Source organism: Pseudomassariella vexata (assembly GCF_002105095.1).
Source record: "Pseudomassariella vexata strain CBS 129021 chromosome Unknown BCR38scaffold_1, whole genome shotgun sequence".
Classification (NCBI taxonomy): domain Eukaryota; kingdom Fungi; phylum Ascomycota; class Sordariomycetes; order Amphisphaeriales; family Pseudomassariaceae; genus Pseudomassariella; species Pseudomassariella vexata.
The window spans coordinates 256938-277917 of NW_024467956.1; the positions used below are offsets into that span (position 1 = coordinate 256938).

Below are 20980 nucleotides of genomic sequence, written 5' to 3' on the forward strand. Positions count from 1 at the left end.
GGTAAGCTCTCTTTGTTCCTGGGAAGCTTGGCCCAAATCTCGAGTCCGCAGCCTGCTTCGTGTTATGCCAAACATGGCATCCAACATGGCAGCCTATCTTCATCCCAGGGACTTGTACGATCGAATGCGAGATAGGAAGCGCCAACGAAAGTCGGGGGCTCAACAACATCACAGTCCACAGTCTTCGGCCTCTACACCAACACCCATGTCCTTTCCAGGCCCCCCCTTGCCGAGCTTTCCACCCGTGGCCAGCAATAATGGAGCTTCGTCACCATTTCAAGGCATCGAGCCTATCTCTAGTAGCCTTTCTTATACCATAAACATGGAGTTTGACACCCAGAACAAGCACGTCAGTCTGACAGCACCAGAATCTTTTCACCCTCAACTAGCTTCGCCCTTGCCGCCGCCGAGAGCGGGTGGTAACATTGCTAGCACATCAAACACTCCTCAGTCTTCAATGATCAGTTACCCTTTTGGCGCAATGGGCGGTCTTGCAACCATGCCAAGCCTGCATCCTCCCCCCAATTGGTCGCCTTTGCAGAACGACCATCCAATCCACTCGACATCCTTATTGCCAGGCTATGCTATTTCAGGATATGGCCATGCCCCCGGCACAACTATGAGCTCCTCATACACTCATAACGGTCCTCCAATGCCAGCGTTCGGTCCAGGGAACCTGGCTGAGCAAGTGTCGATGCTAGAAACGGCGTTTCTGGGGGTCGAAGCTGGGCTAGACGACCAAGGCGAGGATTATCTTCGATACAAAACACTGGGAAAATCTCTCCAGGCCCCAGCGGGGCAATTGGAGTCATCCAGCGGTGATAAGACCAACGCTGCTGATTCCCAAGCCCATACGCCAACCGATCTTGATAACCCCGATCGTGGAACGCAAACAACTCCGGAGCATTATGCTGCTCCCACAGAATACGAGCTGGCTATCTTGTGCGACCTGGAGCAGTTTGTTCGAAGCATGTCAACCCCCGCTTGTGCCGGGTGCGGGAAGAAAATGATGGCTCTGACACCTGCTGAAGTGGCCAAAATGACGAGGAAATGGGTTGGGGGCAACGGAAAGATTCTATGCGGGTTGCCTTGCACGAGTAACTTTTGCCGCTATGCAACTTGCCCCAGCTGCAAGGGGGTTGTAGACTCTGAAGACAACACAGTTGATAACATAAAGGTGTCTGACAATAATTACTCAATCCACTGCTGTTGTGATGGAGGAAGAGCATTTGCCTTGTGGGCATTGGCCTGTGGCTGGGAACAGGAAGAGATTTCGAATTGTCGCAGAACACGCCGTCCCGTTAAGCAATCGACTGGCCATGTACTCGGCTCCCCGGTTTCATCAGTCACAAGTCGCTTGGCCAAGGGCACCGGTTTTGGAGGCATGACGCAGAATTTGTACGGTCTACCCTCATGGTACGCTCGGCATTTCAAGGTCGAACCACCACCTTTACCGTCAGCACGACTAGACCGTAAGGAGGATGCTATCCAGGAGGCGTATTTTCGACTTGTGGCCCGGCTACTACCTTCGCGCGAGAGAATGGGCGAGTTTGATGATTCCCCGCCCACATTCCTTTCAACATTGGCTCGAAGTCCCTTGATCAACTTTGCCGCTGCCCTGCTAAGCAATGGCTCCATTGAGGATATTTCGCGCCAGTACCACCTACACGATGCCGTACTGGACTTCTATCAAGCCCTCGGAAGTCACACGACGACCGCGCCTTTGATATTTAATGACCGGTCGATTTACGATGCTCAGCATGGCAGTCTTTTCGCAGTATCTTTCAGCAATGGCAAGGGCAAGGGCAGGCAAAAGATCACACCCAAAGACTCGAGTCGACCTCTGGCGTCGTTGATGGCCCGACTCGCGTCCCAGGGTCGTATTATGCTTCAGCATGCCGACATCAATAGTGCAGAATTCCAGGAGCAAACTGATGCCAATATGCTTTCCTGGAGCCGGCGCGTCATTGATCTCTCCAACATGCTTAATGTTCATGCGGAATCGTTCAATCCCACTGCGTCTTCTTCTGCTGACTCCGTGGAAGACGCCAAGCGTAGTGTCGATCTAGCAGAGTATCACCGTAACAACGCCATCAAAGAAGTGGATGGGGGTCAAATCATGGCTACTTTCACATGGATAGATCTCGTTGATTCCGCTCTCAATCCGCGGTGTGGTCGTATGAAACGCCTCATCACTGAAATCTCAACGCTGCAAACCTGTTTGCCTGAAGGCATTTTTGTTCGCCACAGCAACTCACGGCTCGACGTGCTCAAGATTCTCATCATCGGGCCCAAGGATACACCCTACGAGTACGGCTTTTTCGAATTCGACTTGTTCTGTCCTCTGGATTATCCCCAGTCGCCGCCCAAACTGCAGTTCCGGACCACAAACAATGGCCGGGTCAGGTTCAACCCAAACCTATACGAGTGCGGTAAAGGTAACGTTCCGGCTCTTGACCTTCCCCGGTTTCCTTCGCATCTACCCGTTTCAACTTTTTCATTATTGCATCCTATCTCTGTCCTGGCTAACATAAACAGTGTGCTTATCGCTTCTTGGCACCTGGGATGGCGAACCTTGGCGGCCAAAGACATCCACCCTGCTCCAGGTTCTGGTCAGTACTCAGTCCATGATCCTGTGCGAGCAACCGTGGTACAACGAGCCCGGCCGAGAGCGTGTGCCGGGCCAAGAACAAAGCGACGAGTACAACCTAGAAGTCCGCTATTGGACACTACAACACGCCATATTGCCGTGGGTCAACGCCTTCAACGCCAGCAACCCGGATCCCCAACATGTCATGGCATGCTTGGGATGGGGACAGTGTTGGGGTGACGTGGTGCAGACTCATCTAATCGCAAATGCGCACGAGATATACTCGAGCAATTTGAAGGTGGCCCAGGTCGCCGGTGATTCGCGTAAAGGCCGAGATCTTCACAACTCCCTGCTGAACATGCGAAGTGCATTAGCAAAACACGGCTACCTGACCTAGAGTAAGTGGGATCCACGTCTCATCCTATCAAAATTTCCTAGTATCCTACTAACTTTATTCTAGACGATCAGAAAAAGCCCATCGATGTTCCCGCCTTTCTACCTCCGCCTCGGGCGGGACCTTCAAATTGGGCGACGAAGCCTGCAGTTCCGGGATCTGCAGATCAAAGCTCCCAATCCCTCTCCAACGAAAGTCTCGCCAGTAAAGGCGAGAAGGATGCCTACAGTGCAAGTTCAAGCAGCCAACGAGGCAAAATGAAGATAAAGAAAGCGATGAAGAAGGCAACAGACAAACTCGAGAAGCTCGCCCTCGCATGTGCGTATGATCCTCCCCTGGGCGACTAGGCCATGAGCGGACGCATGTTTGAGTAGGATGGGGGCCAGTGATTACAGTATGGATATCTGTTTACAGACACCCTGGTTTCATTGCACGAAGGTGCACATTATGGGGTGGCCAGCGTGGAGTTAAGGCATCGACTTGGGCTTATATGCTAAGTAGATATTTAACATTAGAGCGATTTCGTGCACTCATCTTTGACAAAACCGGGTATTGCCATATTATTCGTGCCAGTGTTGTGTGTGTGAAGTGTTATTGCTACCTTAGTCGCCTGGCACATGTGCTTCCAAGGGACATAAAGCTGAGGGGCCCCCTCTGATCTTACATGACTTAACTCGGTGATGAGAGACATGCGGTTTCGTGTCCGCGAGGTCCCGCGTGAATGAGGACGAGCCCCTGGGTCAGTAGACTCTATCTGAATACCCTGCTCAAGTCGACTTACACTGCCACAACCACCCCCGTCATGCCGTCAACAGGAGTTAATAATCCACAGCACGGTCGAGTCCGTGTTTAATTGCTTACGTGTCCGAGATACATGCGCTATCTGCCAACACCAAAATGCGTGGTTGTGCCGTATCCACTGTGTGGTACGAGATCGAGATTTCGAATAGATTATATGGGCTCCTACACACTTGTATCAAGCAGAAAACGATACTGCTACACTGAATGCCGGCATGAAATGTTCAACATCTACACCGGCGCATCCTGGTCTGCGATAATGTTAGGGTCAGAATATCCTGAGTAACCAGGATAATGATACTTCAATATTTTGATTTGGGAGGCAGTTCGACAGCTGGATTAACTGATAAGCATGAAGCGGAGACTATGGAAGGCGAATTTCTGGGCTCGAGAAAGATCATAATTGTTCTTCTCCAAGAAGGCAAGACTACTTATGCCATCTGGGGTTTGCCCTTCGCCTAGAACCGGTCTCCATGAAATACTATGGTCATTCTCGCAAATAATGTGAACAGGCGATCCATCGTCTGCAATGTGTATGGATAAGATATTGATATCCACCTGTGTTGCCTGATACCGAATAGCAATTCGTCTTTATTTGGTATACGTAGGGGACAAGATAGAAGGTATGGCACAAGTTAAGGCAAGGGGTACCCGATTGAAGATCCGAGGATGTAAACAGGAGGTGAATCTATTACTACGAATAAAGAAGCCGAAGAGTGAGAACCACCCAGGAAGCATGCATGAAATGTAAGAAAACGCATCTGTCCAGAGCCGATACGGATAGGGAAAAAAAAGCAGTAACTCGAACCACCAATTTTAACGCTACTCGCTGACATCCATTGCGTCGCCACTAACCTCCTCTGGCGGTGGTATACCTTTGTACTGATAGTACGACGAACCCTCCACCCTCCCATCATCCCCTACCATGTAGTAAAGCCGTTCCTCAGGTTTTCTAGACTGTGCATCCAAAAGAGTCACGACCTTCAACTCATGGAACAAACCAAGCACGGTCTTGTGGCCTTTCGCCTCCAAGAACCTCCACGCGATCTCCTTCCGGATGTACGCAGGAATAGAGGCAGGCTTTTCTCGGTCCTTAGGAAAGCTTTCAGATGGTGCCGCAGCCCCCAAACCCCCCTTGATAGCGTTGATATGGGGCCTAAGACTCAGAAAGAGGACGGGATCGAGTTTTCCCTTGAACGTAGCGAAAATGCTGTCTATGTCGGCTGCAATGTTTCTCTCGCAATTACTGCAGTTGCCATATATTCTGTACGGCTTCCTGACCTTTTGTTTGTTGCAAGTCCCTTGGCCGGTCATGTCGTTCCAGCAAAAGCCCCACCGGATTTTATTTTCGTCGTGCCCGCAATCGTAGGTTGATTTGGGGTATTCTATGCAGTTTCTAGGACGCCATTTTTGGAAAGATTCTGGCGCGTTTGGCGCTGGCGTGGACATGTTGCAAATGGGGGGTCGCAGTGGAATCCTACTGTATCGAGGCGGGAGAGAACGAACGCGATTTCAACCAGCCAAGATGCGAACTTTACTATGTTATATACGTGTCTCGAGTAATCAAAAAGAGCGCTTAAGAGTAATGGAACAAAGAATGGCGATATTCTGGGGTGCCAAGCGCCATAGTATCGTGTGATTGGAGCCACAATATGGGTTCGTGGAAACCAACTCCCAGCTGATGTTTGGGTACCATTTCAACAACAAAGCGAACTTCTTTATCTCGACGTCCTCGAGGATCAACAGCTAACGAATACGGTCTCAGTGGTACCCATGTTCCTATCACGTGCGAATGTTAGCGTGACTTTGGGTGCTTGTGAATGCTCTGCAGGCTCGCTTGTATACGGTCAGACGCTTGGAGACGAGGAATGGGACCAGACCCCCCGAATACCTCCAAGCAGAGAATAAAAAAGTATACCATATCAAGTCCAGCACATCCACGGACGACAGAACGGTCGCCGCACCCAGAATGTAGCAAAAGGGGCCAAAGACCATTACTGCCAGCCAACATCAATTAACCATGCCCGCTTGGCTGGTCCATAAGCCGCTATAACCTAGGCTAATATCTGGGTCGGCGACGAGAATAATCGGTTCGCATCCAGCGGCGGCCGCGGAGACCACGTATGCACTGCGACAGTGCTGGGGAAAAGGGTTAGCAGAGTTAGGCATCCTACTAAAATCCACAGCCCACGGATCTCAACCTCCGGGTTGATCCATAGTGCGAGGAAAAAACAATAGTTAAGGAGGACGAATTCGCAGTGCAGGTCCCACTTGTATGTAGGATGGGGTAGTTCACCCGCTATACTTCCTATCTTTAGACCTACTGTCTTCATAAGCCGTAGGCTTGCACAGGACAGTATAATAAACTAGATTAAACAGAAATCAATTAACCTTGACTGGCTATTACACTAGCTCCTAATACGGTAAATGTTTGTGTCGATGTTTTCTATGTCGATAGGGCTTACGGCCGAGGGGCGAGATATTGAAGATGGTACATTCCACGCAACCAACAAAAGTTGATGCGGCCTGCAGCCAGTAGATTTTGACGAGAGTCAAAGACAGCCGAGCCCACCGTCCGTGGAATAAAAGGCCTTATTTGTTACCGAGGAACGTACCCATGCTGGAAGAGCATGTTGGACTACCGCCGCTTTGAAGCTTTGTTTGCTCCTAATCCCCGAGACATCCATCCCTGAGTCCTGGCTTTGTGAGCTGATACGAGAGTGGATTTGCGACATTTCATGCCATTGCATGCAAATCTGAGACGGATTTCTCAAAGCAGATTCTACATTAACAGTAGCCCCCCAAGGGACTTTGTCCTTCACCCCATTAAGCTTCGCTTGTGTTTTGCCGAGCTGCATGCAGTCGGCGGGCGAAATTCTCGAGGCTGCAAGGTGCTCGTTGGATGCCTCTCCAGGCTTAGGACCGGAGTAATTTCCATAGTGCGGACACGTTGGTGTATATCGACCCGCATTGACTGGTTCTCCGGCCTTTGCCATAACGATAAACATTGAAGCAGTCCAAGTCCAGTAACTCCATCTACGCCGATGCGACAATGTCGCTTGATATAAGAACGGACGAGTAGCATTCGTATGCAGAGCCATAGATCCCAAATAAACATGGTATCCTGAAACGAACTGCTCAAAATAAAGTCCACAAGGGAGGTTACGCACATCAGCATTCCCACGACCGTGACGAGGACATAGTTACGTTCCACCCTGTACGTATACCACTCTTTTTCAATTAATGAAGCTAATGCACCAGTGGCGAACATGTTAGCTACGATGAGAAGATTTTCGAGTGTGCTATGGCCCCCCGACATCGGTTCGACACCACTACGGCGCTTGCGCGTGGTAGAGGCACCAAATGTTCTAGACATCGAGAATGAGGACCCACTTGAGGGTTAGCTGGAGAATTGGGAACAACAGAGAAAAATGTCTATACGGAACATAAAGTAACGAGGGCTTATTCCAAACCGGTTGTAATAGTAGAGGCGTATGCGGATTTGGGATGGGGGTTAAATAGGAAACTAGGCATACTCACACTAAGAACTGTAATCGCAGTATCAGCAGCAGGGTAATTCACCATGGCAAGAATCGTTGCAGTAACGATGATCGCACCGCATATAATGAGCGATATCCAGCGCAGCGTCTTCTTGCACGAATTCCGCCCGTGCAGACGGCGGCCTGGACAGCGGCTTTGATGCCTTCTTCCATCTGCGGTGAGGCTCCGAAAGCATTCGCCGGTACGTATGCATGGACATGTAAATATGAATATTCATCGGTGATTCCCGGTGTGTGCACAACTATGGGGGCCGACCCTGGTCGTACAGGATAAGCCGTTGTATTTCGAGGGGAGGGTTGGGAACTTTGATGCGCGCCGACTCGGGTGATCAGCAATAGGATAGTGCAGGGGAGTAGTAGAGGTGGTTCAGCATCAGGACTTGTGGGTAACATGCATGTTCTACAGACTAGTCTCTGCGTGGTAATTCGGTGCTGTGTCGCTCGAATGATTCGGCCTGCGCTTCCGGAATCGAACCAGGGGATGATGAGCTCGACCAACCACCAAACTGCTGCGGATGCAGCAACCCCTGCAACTCGGGATCCAAGCTGCCAAGCAGATACGTCCTGGATGACAGGCTCACTTCAAATCGAGATGCTAGGCGTGGGCCTAGTCCACGTGGTACACGGGTCTCTGTCTAGTCAGATTTGTTTTGCGCAACTGCAAAACAGCTAGTTCGTAACAGGAATTCTCAAATCCATTATAACTAATATCTAATAACGCATCATGCTCTTTTTGTAGTTCTCTAAATTTTCCAGTGTCGCCTTTCGCCAATGTCTATTGCCAAGCGTCGTGATATCATTTGCATACAGTCATGAGAAGTATCCGTAACAATCCCAACGATCCCAACAATCCATTCTACTCATCTCGAGTGTACTTGGACCGTTGCCGCCACTTTGATCCATACCTGAGGAGCAGTACAGGCACCGGGGCAAGGCATAGACCCAGCAGGGCCAGTGCCGAAACGCCGAGTCCAAAGCCAAACCGTTCCGCCAGGGGCCCGGTGGCCAGCGGAATGAAAGTGCCTCCTAAGCACCTCGTGACGATAACCGCGGTCAAGGCCGAGGCCGAATACAGCCCGAAGGCGTCGACCACATAGGCCGTCAGAGGCAAGGTTGCAAACATGAGGGAGAATCCCAGCAATGCCGTTGAAAGCATCAAGAGCGACAGGTGGAGATGCAACGCTGCCGCCCAGCCGTACGCAGCGACGGCGAAGGGCAGGGTGAAGCCACCCAGCATGGTGAGCGGGAGACGATATTCGGGCTTCTCGACACCCTTGTTGACATCCCGGAGGCGGATGTAGATGCGATCGAGCAGTTGGTTGCTCACCATGACGCTGATGAACGAACCTACGCCTGTTATTTGTTAGCACGAGAAAGAAGCAGTTCATTCGCAGAGTAACACTTACTGAAGCTGAGAAACGCCGACCCGATCTGAGCCGGGGATAAGTGATACCGCTCACTGAGCACATCGGGCAACGACGTGGACAGGACGTAAAAGTACGAGAAGGCCACAGACCCGAACAACGACAATATCTGCAGTACACCCGAGCCGAAAAGCACAATAAAGGGGCGCATCATGGCCTCCCAAAGCATCGTGCCGCTCTTCTGTCCCTCGACGTCAAAAATCGTCCTCAACATATCATTTCCGGTGTCCCTCCTCATCCTGTCCGCCTTGCGTCTCAGAATGGGCACCTTGTACGTCTCACGAAAGCACGTCAGAAACACGACCTCGCACGCCATCGCCAGGGCGGCGCTCATCCACAGCACCTGCCTCCAGCCCAAGTTCTCCGCCACCGCGCCGGAGATGGCGGGCCCCACGGCACCGCCAATCAGGGGCGCCAGCATGACGATGCTCATGGCCGACCCGCGCTGGTCGGAAACAAACATATCCCCCACAATGGCGGGGTTCAAGACATTCGACGCCACAGCCAGGCCAGTCAGAGCCCGCGCGGCGATGAAGAGTGGTGTGCTCTGGCACAGGGCGGCGAGCACGGTGGCGGTGATGAAGAGGAGGTTGGCGGCGTTCAGGACGGGGTAGCGCCCGAAGACTTCGGAGAGGGGCGCGATGAGCAAGGGCCCCGCGGCTTCTCCCAACTCCCAGATGGTGACGAGGAGGACGCTGGAGGATTTGCTCGAGTGGCCATGGTTGAGGTCCTCCACTATCTGGTTTGCGACTGGGACTACAGATATACACGTGAAGGTTCTGTGCTCGGGATTAGAATGGCTTTGACTGAAGAACGAAACGATGCGGGAACACTCACACGGTGAACGCCATGAAGGCCAAAAGAGCGACGATGCCCCATTTGTAAGCCTGGGGCCAGTCTACGGGGTTTTCCTCATCGCCCTCCGGGTCGAAGTCCACTATGTCCTTGTTGACATGTTGATGTGGCTCTTCGAGGGAGGTGAAGTGCGCATCCTGAAGAAGTGGGAGGGTCTCGTCCATCGTCTACAGATTCAATACTCTTCGTGTACTGAAAATGTTGAAGGAAGTCTCATGAGATTGGAAGTCTCGTGAGAATTGAAAAGTGGCGAGCAGCGGATGAAGTCTTTTTTTTATTGTTGTTGCCACGGTGGAGCACACTTGCATCCATCCGATTAGCGGATCCCCCTGTCGAAGCAGGGTGCGAGCTACATACAGTCAGGCTCCACAACTCTGGGGACACTTTACGCCAACGCGAAAATTCGCGCACTTCGCACCTACACCCTTGTAACGAAACCTCTAATAGTCTAGCTGTGTAAACCACTAAAGAGTCTGTAAGGGTTTGTGCTAGTAAGTAAGTCCTGCTGCGGAGTCCTCAAGCAATAATATCGGGGTTTGACGTATGGAGTATAGGGCTCTGGGTAACTGAAGTATTCAAGTAGGGTAACTGGGAATAGAGTCGTCAAGGCAGTTTGCCTCACCAATGGGTTAGATTGATGCTTAGATTGATCACTGAAGTAGAGACTGTCTATCTATGAAATGCCTGGGAGTCCTGTCCCTTATATACCCATCTCTCCTTCACTGATTGATTGATTGATTGATTGATTGAAATTTAACGTCTCATCACGTGAGACGTGCCGGGCGCAGTGCCGGCATGGTCTATGCTAGTCGAATCTATGTTACAGGGGACTGTCTTCATCTAACATTCCTGTTCAGTGCGATGGGCAGATCTCAGTAAAGAAATTGGTCTCCTCCGCCCATTGGCAAAACAAACGAGCTCCCTTGGCCGTGCCTAGGAGGGAATCTATACTATTCTTGGCTATATGCGCTTTTAGATGACCGGGCGTGGCCTTGCGGCCGCGCTTGCAAAAGTAGAAGTGGACTGGTGTCTTTGTCTTTCCACACCCGCAGTTGAGCAGTGCGTCGCGATGCTGGAGTCTCTCGTGGTAGGTCACGAAATCCCCGTGGTGCGACCTCGCTGCGAGTAATCTGCCTAGGTGTTGTCGGGGCAGGCCAAGTTCGGGGGGTCGCGGGTGGATAGCGATCCGTAGATCTCGATACTGTTGAGGGCAGGTAGTGGCCCATCGATCGTTGAAACTCTTCCAAGTGTAGGATCTCGCGATTCTCTTTATATGTGCGAATGAGGCCGGGTGTTGTGTCTTGGGTGGTTGCTCACAGGCCGCTTTGGCCTGGACATCTGCTTCTTCGTTTCCGGGGATGCCTACATGTCCTGGGCACCACCAGATATACACTTGTCCCGGGGATGTCCAGGGTTTTCGCTCTCTCTGTGACCAGGTTTTGGACAGCTCTTGGAAGGCGGTGAATTTTGCTTGACTGCTTCCGGGACTTGGACAGATGAGCCTACCCGCAACCGCGAGATTATCGAGGCAGATGTGGACGTTATCTGCCATGCTGTTGGACGGAAGCTTTACAGCCTCCTGAAGCCCCCGTAGTGCTGCGTGGGCTTCCGCATCGTATACCTCTATCTGAGAGCCCAGTAGTTCGGACCCGCAGAGTAGTCTTTTACCGGCCTGATAACCAGCCCAGCCTGCTCCAGCTAAGGTCCTGTCGCTATGGGTAGCCAGCGAGCCGTCTGTATAGATTATTATATCGCGCTTTGAAAACTCGTTTATCCTTGGTAGAAACGAGCGGGCAGCCTCCTCCTTTGACTGTCCTGGGATATAACCGATCTTGGCGAGGGTGATGGACCATTCGCCAGCCTGCTCCCAGGGCGGTATTTGCAGAGGATCTATATATTCTGCAGTATCTGGGGTTAGGCTCGCCATACGCCTTAACCTCGAATCGGGGCCCGTAGGATGTCTGAGCCTCCTGCGTAAGGGATGGCGGCTATCCAGTTTGTGTAATCTAACAGAAGCCGCATAGAGTTTTGCGTCGAGTGCGATTTCTGCTGGCGGTAGTGCCGCTTCCCGTTGCAGGATCGGTATTGGCGTGGTCCTGGATACAGGAAGCATGGCTCTCATTGCGGTATTCTGCGTTCGATCCATTTGGTCAGCTAGGGATTGGACCCGGTTTGAGATAATGCGTCCATTCTTGTTCTGTCCGGCAGACGGCCACCATGCTTCCGAGGCGTAGAATTGCACGGGGAGCACGCACGCGATTACAGCTTGACGGAGTAGTCGTGTTGGGGCCCTGACATTCTATCTAGTCCTATGGAGCACGAAGGTTGGACTTAGTCCCGAAGGGCTAAGTCACGTGGTAACCTTGGTGGTCTTGGCAAAGCCCACCAAGGTTGCCTAACAATGCCCCCTTCAAAGAAAATATCAATGTCATTTCTGTTGTACAGCAAAAGCTCTCTATCCGTCCTCTATTTGATCGGTTTAAGATACATCCGCCCTGTCATCCAAACAAGGTGAAGGTCCATCTGCTCCGCGACAAAGAGATCCGTGCAGCGGGCGTGGCGGCATGGGCCGACCAGCAACCCACAGCTAGGTGGAAAGCTTATCCAGTCGTTCCACGTCTAACTCTTTCTTCATCCAAGTGATGCTATCGAGTCGCGGAGGGGCCAAATCGTGGGCTTCGGTTCGGTACGATGCGGGTTGGAGCGATCGGATTCAGAGCTGCCCATCGGGCTCGTCATCGCCGGTAGACTCTAAAAGTCTAGTCGAGAAAGGCACCTATGTGCTTAGCCGTCAGAAAGGTCGGCGAGCCTTAACACGAGCATAAGATAAGGAGGGATACTTGACTGCGTGGTGGCTCTATAACGCAACCGTTTCGACGCGAATAGGACCGTGCGAGGCCAACCGACAACCCGACTAGGTTAAATCTTCGTTGAACGCGTAGATGCGACTTTACAGGCTATCGCTCAGAAATGTTCATCACCTGCATGCTATTCCTACTACATAAAAAGCAGATGACGACTAGGCGAGGCTGCGGCGTGTCGGCACGGCACTTCCGTAGCCAATCATCGTGCCTTGCCAACTCAATGCATTCTGGCCGTGGGACTTCGCCGAGGTGAGCGAAAACAACAAGGCAGCTATTGCTAGCTACGTACTGGTGCACTTGTCCTTTTTCTCTTAGTTTCTAAAGCTTTCCGCTACGCTGAATATAGCCCGCACTTCTTCAATGATACCCTGCCGCTACGGTTACTAATACACAAGCGACGTTCTAGCCTTGCGAACAGCACAATAGGTTCTTGTCCTCCGACCCTGACTTTCGATCGCTTCGGCTACCGGCAACCGCGGCCATGGACCCGGCCACTGCTGTGAACATCCTCGTCCTAGTCGGCGCTGCAATCCTACCCTACTTGTGGCTTCAATATAGGAACAAGAGAGCGGTATACGTTTTAGGACAACAAGATTCGGCGAACGAAGAGCACCAAGCAAGCAAGCAAGAAGTCTGTACCTTCCAAGTATCGATTTGGGTGGCATGCTAATGAGTACAGACTTCTAGTAGTCGTTCAGTGCTCCAAGTTTTATATTCCGGGCCCAGCAACGCAGCCACTAGGGAGGTCGAGGTAGAGTAGGTCTTGCCCATGCTATTAGTGTCTCGTTATCTGGTTGCTGATTCCCCGCAGCATCGTCGCTGTCCACGGCCTCGGGGCTAACGTGGATTGGTCGTGGACCTGGACAGACGGAGCCAGCCATGTTCACTGGCTGAAGGATCCGAATATGCTACCTGCTGTGGTGCCCAATGCCCGAATCATGGTGTACAACTACGAATCGCGATGGCACGCGAATGCCCCGAAAACTCGCCTCTCTCTTTGTGGCAAGGATCTGGTAGAAAGCCTTTGTTGGTACCGGAAGGACACTACGAACCGCCCGATAGTTTTTATCGGACACAGCTTGGGCGGTAATGTTATCCAGCATGTAAGTGGAACACGAGCTTCCCAACGAGGATTTTTATCCTCTATTTGCAATGTATGCTAACGGGATTTGGGCAGGGCCTGTTGAACGCTAATGCAGACCCAGAACTGAAACACTTAGTCGACCGTACCGTCGGCCTCGTATTTCTGGGATGTCCCTTCAAAGGCTCTAAGATGAAGGGGATAGCTCAACTCATAGCCCGAATCATGCACATTGCTGGATCCCATATCGGTATTGTCGGAGCCCTAGGCTACGGCGATCGCACCTTGCGGGATAAGCTGAACGAGTTCGGTAAACTCTTGCAGAGAATTCGAATCCCGGTGGTCTGCTTCTTCGAATTGAAAGATACCGATTTTGGAAGAAGATTAGGGATGCCCCATCTAATTAAAGGAATGGTACGTACCGAATCAGGATTATGCGCTGTTTTATTATAATTAACGACGGTATTTCAGGTTGTAGAGGAGGACTCCGCATGTATCGACCTTTGTGATCATTTCCCGCTCTCGACGGACCATCTACGCCTGAACAAATACTCTGGCCCGAATGACCCTTCTTTCGACAAGGTTTCAGAGAATATTAAAAAGATGTGTGCAGATGTGAGCAAGGGGCGGTACGTCGCTAATCTCCACTTGGATTCGATGAAACTAATTAAGCTATAGCCTCCATCTCGACCAAGAGACAGCATTCGACAGGCTCCTCCCACACACTGTTGAAGGAGCATCCTTTGACTCCCACGCCGAAGAAGAGATCTCATATTGCCTCCAAGGCACTCGAAAAGAGCTTCTCCATGAAATATCCAAATGGGCTGTCGATGCTCGCGCCAAACCCGTCTTCTGGCTGAACGGCATGGCTGGCACCGGGAAGTCAACCATTTCGCGCACCGTGGCACAGTCTTTCTCTAAGAACGGCCATCTCGGTGGCAGCTTTTTCTTTAAGAAGGGCATGGCCGATCGAAGCGGAACATCCAAGTTCTTCACTACGATTGCCGCTCAGTTGGTCTATAAATCGCCGTCCCTCGCCTATTATATTCAAAGTGCCATCGATGCCGATCCTGCCATTACGCAAAAGACAATATCACAGCAGTTTGAGAAGCTCATCCTGGAGCCTTTGTTAAAGATGACTCTAAACACTCAGGCCCCTGCAACGCTTGTCATTATTGTCGATGCCCTGGATGAGTGCGAGAGAGAGAAGGATATCGAGCTGATCATCAAACTCTTTTCCCGTGCTAAGGAACTACCGTCTTCGTGTTTAAAGATCTTTATCACTAGCAGACCCGAACTGCCTATACGATTGGGTTTCAAGAAAAATCAAGGAACGTATCAGGATTTAGTCCTCCATGAGATACGCCAAGGTCTTATTGATCGCGATTTGACTATATTCCTGGAGCACGAGATGACCGAGATTAAAAAAGACTACAACTTGGGAAACGAAGATCAACAACTGCCTGTAGAATGGCCAAGCAAATCAGATATCGAGACTTTAGTAAAGAGGGCAAGTCCTCTCTTCATTTTTGCCGCCACTATCTGTCGTCTCCTTAAAGAATGGAATTACAGCGATCCCCAAGAACAACTTCGAGAGATCCTAGCCTATAAATCAAGAAACAAGCAGTCTAAGCTTGAGGCTACATACATGCCTGTCCTGGAACGACAACTTATCAGACTTGACGAAAGTGACAAGGAGAAGGTCTTAGAAGAGTTTCGAGTTGTTGTTGGCTCGATCGTTATCCTTGAGAATCCCCTCTCTACCCATGCTCTATCGCAGCTACTTGACGAAGATGAGAAGATGATTAGTAATAGACTGCTTCATCTTCACTCGGTTCTACATGTCCCGTCCCCTCCCGGCTCTCCCGTCAGACTCTTTCACCTGTCGTTCCGGAATTTCCTAGTGGATCCCGAAAGGCACAAAGACCAGTTCTGGGTGGATGAGAAAGAATCCCACAAGTGGCTAGCTACGAACTGCCTGCGCGTAATGAATAAATCCCTTCGGACTGATATCTGTGAGGTTCAGGCGCCAGGAACACCTCGTTCATCGATAGACCCACAGAGAATCAGCAAGTATTTACAGCCAGAAGTCCAGTACGCTTGTCAGTTCTGGTCGTACCATCTACAGCAGGCCGAAATGAAAGTATCGGATGGGGATGAGGTGTGTGACTTCCTGACCTGCCACTTCCTTCATTGGTTAGAAGCATTAAGTTTGATGGGAAGAGTTTCGGAGAGTCTGCAGGCGATTAAGGCGCTACGAGCCTGTGCTCATGTGAGTTTCAGATTCAAGCATAAAAACTCCTATAAACTAACGCGTATCAGTCGGACGCAACTAAGACTCTTGACTTCCTAAACGATGCTAACCGCTTTGTCCTTGCTATGACCTCTATTATCCAACAGGCGCCTCTCCAGGTATACGCGTCAGCGCTCGCGTTTACGCCTCGGAGGAGTACGATTCGAACTGTTTTTGAAAAAGATATGTCTAGCTGGATATCTATCGTATCAGGAGTACAAGATAGCTGGGGCCAGTGCGTACAGACGCTCGAGGGCCATAGCGACTTCGTCAGCTCGGTGGCCTTCTCGCCCGACTCGCAGCTCGTGGCCTCGGCCTCGCACGACCGCACGGTCCGGCTCTGGTCGGCGGCGACGGGCCAAGAACTCCAGACGCTCGAGGGCCATAGCGACTTCGTCAGCTCGGTGGCCTTCTCGCCCGACTCGCAGCTCGTGGCCTCGGCCTCGGTCGACCGCACGGTCCGGCTCTGGTCGGCGGCGACGGGCCAAGAACTCCAGACGCTCGAGGGCCATAGCGGCTTCATCAACTCGGTGGCCTTCTCGCCCGACTCGCAGCTCGTGGCCTCGGCCTCGGTCGACCGCACGGTCCGGCTCTGGTCGGCGGCGACGGGCCAAGAACTCCAGACGCTCGAGGGCCATAGCGGCTTCATCAACTCGGTGGCCTTCTCGCCCGACTCGCAGCTCGTGGCCTCGGCCTCGGACGACGGCACGGTCCGGCTCTGGTCGGCGGCGACGGGCCAGTGTTTGCAGACAGTAGAAACTGGTATAATCCCTTCCACCTTGTCTTTTGATTCTAGAGGTTTTTATCTCTATATGGATTCTGGTGCTATTTCTCTTCAAGGTCCACTAGATCCTATTAGAGCGACAGAATCTATAACTACTAGATCTTCGAAATCATTTTCCAGTCAGATCTTAGCTGATAACGGTCAAGATCGTCGCTCTGGCTACGGCATAAGTAAGGACCGTTGCTGGATAACTCTGCACGGAAAAAACTTGTTCTGGTTAACAGCAGATTCTCGACCAGTTTCTTCAGCTGTGTCTGGTTCTACCGTAGTGATTGGATGCGTTTCTGGAAAAGTCATTATTTTGCGGTTTTGTGAGGATAAACCAGCGCTCTGGTCCAGTATTTAGCTTCTCTCGTATAGCTTGTAAATACACAATCTATTTTCTAATATCTTTGCAAAAGAGGGTCCTAGGGGAGCGCACTTATTTATATTATATAACGGTCGCCTTTCGAAAGTTCTAGTGCTTTCGCGATAATTGGACGCTATTTGTCAGCATCTCTGTGGCTAGTTAGCTGTACTATTTCGTCACTGCGAATAGAGAAATATGTAAATATAAGGGCTGCTAATTCAGCTAACCGCAAGTAAGTCGCGACCGCCCCCGCTTCCTAAGAAATAAGCTTTTCTGGACGTACTGTGTAAGCGCCAAAATAGGCAATAATCCGAGGGCTGAATATGTTTAAGAGGCTAACAAGGAGGAAGCCGATTTCGTTACCTACTGTACTATGAAGGTGCGTATGAGACTAATCCCAAGTTGTCCCCTAAGGGATCCCTAAATACTACAATCAGTATCTGCCTGCCTCGTATCCCTGCATACCTGAGGCCACAGCTTCCCACATGTATCATGAAAGAGGCTAGTATTAAGCCGTAACATTTTATTTCAAATAGATAGTATTCAAACCCAAACCTCCGTCTGCTTCCGTAATCAGTCAAGCTTGCAGTTGTGAAGGTCAACCCTCGCAGACTCACTACAACCAGGTGACTTACAGCTGGAACACCTGCCATGGCAGTGCCAGATGGGAAGCCAATCATAACCCCTGCAGGAGCCCCGCCAAGCGTGGACGACTTAGTCGCGCTCCCTCAAACCTAAGTTTGTGATCTTCTTTCCTTCGCTCCTTAGAGTAAAATCTTCGTCGATAGCACCTAATCGAGGTCTCTACCAATGCGATGCAACCCAGGTCGTGACAGCAGTCAGTCCAGCGGATCTAGAAGTCAGTTAGAAAGGGAGATGAGCCAAAAAAAAATGACGTAACAAAAACCATTTCCGGAACATCTAACTGCTTTATTCATACTTACTACTTAAACTATCTTCAAAGCCTCAAAAGTAGTCGTCGCATGAGGAACCCTTTCTCTGCTGTAGCGTATATTTATTCATGTATCCAATATATGCAACAAAGGGATGAGAAAGACAATTCTGCAAATACCCTGGTCATGCCGGTCGAATGGATCTCATCGATGCAAACTAGGAGCGGACTCTTGCTGAAGAGGATTCTGCCACCGCCTTTCCCAACGTGGCATGAAAGACTACCCACGAACCATTCCCTCCTCGCCTCGAGATTCGCCCTGTCTACATGATCCATCCTTGACTGAGAGCCATTAGTTACAGACGATATGACCTCATGTTACGCAATTCTCAAGATGCAACCAAGGTCAGCTTGCCCCAACCATCCTACGCGCGTGTGGCCTTCCACGTTCAAAGCAGCTTGAGAAATCTGTTACATTGATAACCAACCGCATCCAAGTGAGCTTTGAACCTGGAAATATGGAACCTTGTTTTTTTGTCCAATAATGATTTCGTCTCGGATCGTTGTCGGCCTTTTGCATTGGCCGGAGCCTTGCATGTATCTTTTTCAGATGGGCCTACGAATGAGAAGCCCGACAGTTTCCTGCAGCAGCTGACTTGACTAGGTGACAACGCATCAAAGCCGATTCACTTTTCAGATCATCGACATCCATCAACACCCCTTGGTTATAGGACGACCTGCGGGAAAGACCCTGGCTTGCTAGCACAGTCTGACGAGACTTTGCCGGTCTCGTGATTTGCCTCTCGAAATCCCAACAGCAACAGACTCGAGTGGCATTCGACGCGGCTGAGATTCAGAGATTCAGAGCACGCTTGGCACAGCCTGCCGTCATTCTGCCCCACGACTGCATCGACGACGGTGGAAACGCATCATCTTGACCCATCCTTCCTGTCAGTAGACGATCCATTTGACCCCCGCATACTGCGGCTTGTTCCACATCACCATAAAACAAACCTCCCATCCCTAGTCGTGGCTGTCCCTCCGTGGACAACCCGAATCCGCCAAGGTGGCTTCAAGTCAAACAGTACTGGCATCATCTGGTGCCCTCCAGAACTTGACTCAACTACTGCCGCCGTCGCTGGCAAACTACGTCGACGCAACCATCGGCCAACTGTCCGAAGCTCTCGCAGGATCGAACGAGTTTCTTGCTGCCAAGGGCTTTTCACCTACCGTTCTATACTCGACATTAGCCTGCGCTGCGCTGGTCGTTCCCCTCGGCATGTCTCGCTGGTCATCAAGCCGTGAAGGGCTTTCGCCCTTTGCCTCGCAGATGGGCGGTCAAGATCCCGTCATAACCGACGAAGACTTCAGCTACATCACCTCGGAGGATCTCGAGCAGTCGCTGCAATCACCGGCCCGAACCTACGACCCCAAAGGCAAACAGCCGCCCGCTGATGTCGATATCGAAGATGACATACTTTTGATCAAGAGCAAGGGTGTCACATATCCGAATAACTTCCCACCATATTCCATTGGCGAAGGCAGACTCCTAGTGCAGGATGTGCGGGATCGAGTCGGCTTGGTCATGGGGATTAGCGAACGCCGAAGCCGCCGCGTCAAGATGCTTTATAAAGGCCGTCATCTCAAGGACAGCGATGCACCGATCAACGGGTACGGCGTCAAGAACAATAGCGAGATTTTGATTGTCATACCCGAGGGCAAGCTATCAGATGACGACTCGAGCGAGTCTGTCGAGGATGTCGTTACCGACCCCAACGGTGACCAGACAAAGAGCAAAAAGAAGCGCAACAAGCGCAAGAAGAAGGACCGCAGCCCCCGCGACAGTGCTGCCAACCTCGACGTACCGGGATCCGGAGCAGAAGGTAGAAGATCGTCTGCCGAAGATTCAAGACATCCGAGCCGAGTGCCAAGCCCTGCCGCTCAGTCTGGCCCAATAGGCCAGCTGCAGACTATTGGTTCACACTTCAGAACTAAGTTTGTACCACTCTGTGACGAGTTCTCGGCCAACCCGCCCAAGGACCGGAAGAAATGCGAGGATGAGCATCGGAAGCTGAGTGAGACGATCATGCAGCAAATCTTGCTCAAGCTAGACGAGGTGGAAACCGGAGGAGATCCTGAGATCAGAGCCAAGAGGAAGGAATTGGTCAGCCAGGTGCAGGATGTTCTCAAGGGGATCGATGAGCATCTGCCCGAGGGTGTGACACGCCCAACATATTGAGCTCACAACCAATTCTTCTTTGGCTGGAAAGAGCTTGATCACCTGCATACATAGCATACAACACGGGTGGTTTGACCAGTTCGCGACAAGAATCTAAGATGACAGATGGGACTGTGAGCATGCAGCGTTGGATGGCATCGTTCCCAGGATGCTTGTAGACTACGTATTCTGTGAGACAAGCTAGATTGAGATGGTAATGAATCCGAATGAAAGGGGTGCATGGGAAGTGCTTTGGCTTCTGGGCATGGCAAAACTTTGTGCAAGTGAATGTTACGATAATGAACTTGTCTTTCATGCTGTGTCAACTAGAAATCATCATATGAAAATGCGATGGGCCTGTGATCAATAACTACTCTTTTGAGCTGCTGCAATGAGGCGTACATGCAGGTCAAAGTCGGTGAATAATTGCAGTACCGCCGGGTGAACGGACTATCTGCACGACCGCGACTTCCCTCTAGGTTTTGAGAGCCCTAGTGCACAGAAGTCGCAGCCAAAACCTTTCGCTTCGCCGATATTGCGCTAAGACCGGATAGGCAAAGCGGGCTTTTGCAAATCACACGGCCTCATCTGCCAGCCCAATTTGCAACGCACCAAATCTCGAGACTGTTGAAGTTGAACATTTGCGACCATCAACAACCACCGACCGCGGCACCCAGCGAGGATTCATTTTCCTAGCTCTCAAGGTAAGACGAACTTCAGACTTGGTTTTTTCTGGAGTTTGCCCTACGAGCTTCATTCCTCGCTTCTTCCTTCTCTTTTTCTCAAGAACCCGCGCTGACAATCTGTAAAGATGTCGACCTTTGAGCCTGTTGTGAGTACACACCCCTCCTACCCTAATCCGAGCACAATTGAGACGG

General features: G+C 51.1%; 7 protein-coding genes across 7 annotated transcripts; 3 read left to right on the forward strand and 4 right to left on the reverse strand.

Annotated features, from left to right (window-relative positions):
* Positions 1–2179: 2179 nt before the first annotated feature.
* BCR38DRAFT_330348 (ubiquitin-conjugating enzyme/RWD-like protein) lies at positions 2180–2987 on the forward strand (the record flags this gene model as incomplete). Its single annotated transcript, XM_040854950.1, has 2 exons — positions 2180–2438; positions 2539–2987. The coding sequence occupies 2 exons, from the start codon at positions 2180–2182 to the stop codon at positions 2985–2987; spliced, it is 708 nt and encodes a 235-aa protein (XP_040720536.1).
* A 1617-nt stretch (positions 2988–4604) lies between these two features.
* On the reverse strand, positions 4605–5496 carry BCR38DRAFT_491627 (uncharacterized protein; the record flags this gene model as incomplete). Its single annotated transcript, XM_040864680.1, has 1 exon — positions 4605–5496. Exon 1 carries the CDS (start codon positions 5229–5231, stop codon positions 4605–4607), a length of 627 nt encoding a protein of 208 aa, XP_040720537.1. The 5' UTR covers positions 5232–5496.
* A 676-nt stretch (positions 5497–6172) lies between these two features.
* BCR38DRAFT_415541 (uncharacterized protein) lies at positions 6173–7209 on the reverse strand. Its single transcript, XM_040859029.1, has one exon. It carries the CDS (start codon positions 7156–7158, stop codon positions 6601–6603), a length of 558 nt encoding a protein of 185 aa, XP_040720538.1. The 5' UTR covers positions 7159–7209; the 3' UTR covers positions 6173–6600.
* Positions 7116–7667, reverse strand: BCR38DRAFT_415542 (uncharacterized protein). The gene is made up of 2 exons (XM_040859030.1): positions 7323–7667; positions 7116–7174 (listed from the first exon to the last, which is right to left on the reverse strand). Exon 1 carries the CDS (start codon positions 7558–7560, stop codon positions 7345–7347), a length of 216 nt encoding a protein of 71 aa, XP_040720539.1. The 5' UTR covers positions 7561–7667; the 3' UTR covers positions 7116–7174; positions 7323–7344.
* Positions 7668–8017: 350 nt separating this feature from the next.
* On the reverse strand, positions 8018–9905 carry BCR38DRAFT_357946 (MFS transporter). Its single transcript, XM_040857130.1, has 3 exons — positions 9604–9905; positions 8749–9545; positions 8018–8695 (listed from the first exon to the last, which is right to left on the reverse strand). Exons 1-3 carry the CDS (start codon positions 9783–9785, stop codon positions 8199–8201), a joined length of 1476 nt encoding a protein of 491 aa, XP_040720540.1. The 5' UTR covers positions 9786–9905; the 3' UTR covers positions 8018–8198.
* Positions 9906–12966: 3061 nt separating this feature from the next.
* BCR38DRAFT_329938 (uncharacterized protein) lies at positions 12967–16989 on the forward strand (the record flags this gene model as incomplete). The annotated part of the gene is made up of 7 exons (XM_040854915.1): positions 12967–13056; positions 13165–13241; positions 13297–13588; positions 13663–13980; positions 14038–14171; positions 14245–15838; positions 15889–16989. The coding sequence occupies 7 exons, from the start codon at positions 12967–12969 to the stop codon at positions 16987–16989; spliced, it is 3606 nt and encodes a 1201-aa protein (XP_040720541.1).
* Positions 16990–18071: 1082 nt separating this feature from the next.
* BCR38DRAFT_453620 (BAG domain-containing protein) lies at positions 18072–20123 on the forward strand (the record flags this gene model as incomplete). The annotated part of the gene is made up of 2 exons (XM_040861611.1): positions 18072–18077; positions 18996–20123. 2 exons carry the CDS (start codon positions 18072–18074, stop codon positions 20121–20123), a joined length of 1134 nt encoding a protein of 377 aa, XP_040720542.1.
* Between the last annotated feature and the right edge of the window lie 857 nt (positions 20124–20980).

What these genes read in the sequence shown, in the direction of transcription:
- BCR38DRAFT_415541 (XM_040859029.1), bottom strand. Translation starts at nt 7,158, where the DNA reads ATGTCTAGAACATTTGGTGCCTCTACCACGCGCAAGCGCCGTAGTGGT.
- BCR38DRAFT_415542 (XM_040859030.1), bottom strand. Translation starts at nt 7,560, where the DNA reads ATGAATATTCATATTTACATGTCCATGCATACGTACCGGCGAATGCTT.
- BCR38DRAFT_357946 (XM_040857130.1), bottom strand. Translation starts at nt 9,785, where the DNA reads ATGGACGAGACCCTCCCACTTCTTCAGGATGCGCACTTCACCTCCCTC. An exon ending in GCCTTCATGGCGTTCACCGT is followed by an intron (nt 9,546 to 9,603) that starts GTGAGTGTTCCC and finishes TCCCGAGCACAG; the next exon opens with AACCTTCACGTGTATATCTG. An exon ending in GTCGGCGTTTCTCAGCTTCA is followed by an intron (nt 8,696 to 8,748) that starts GTAAGTGTTACT and finishes AACAAATAACAG; the next exon opens with GCGTAGGTTCGTTCATCAGC.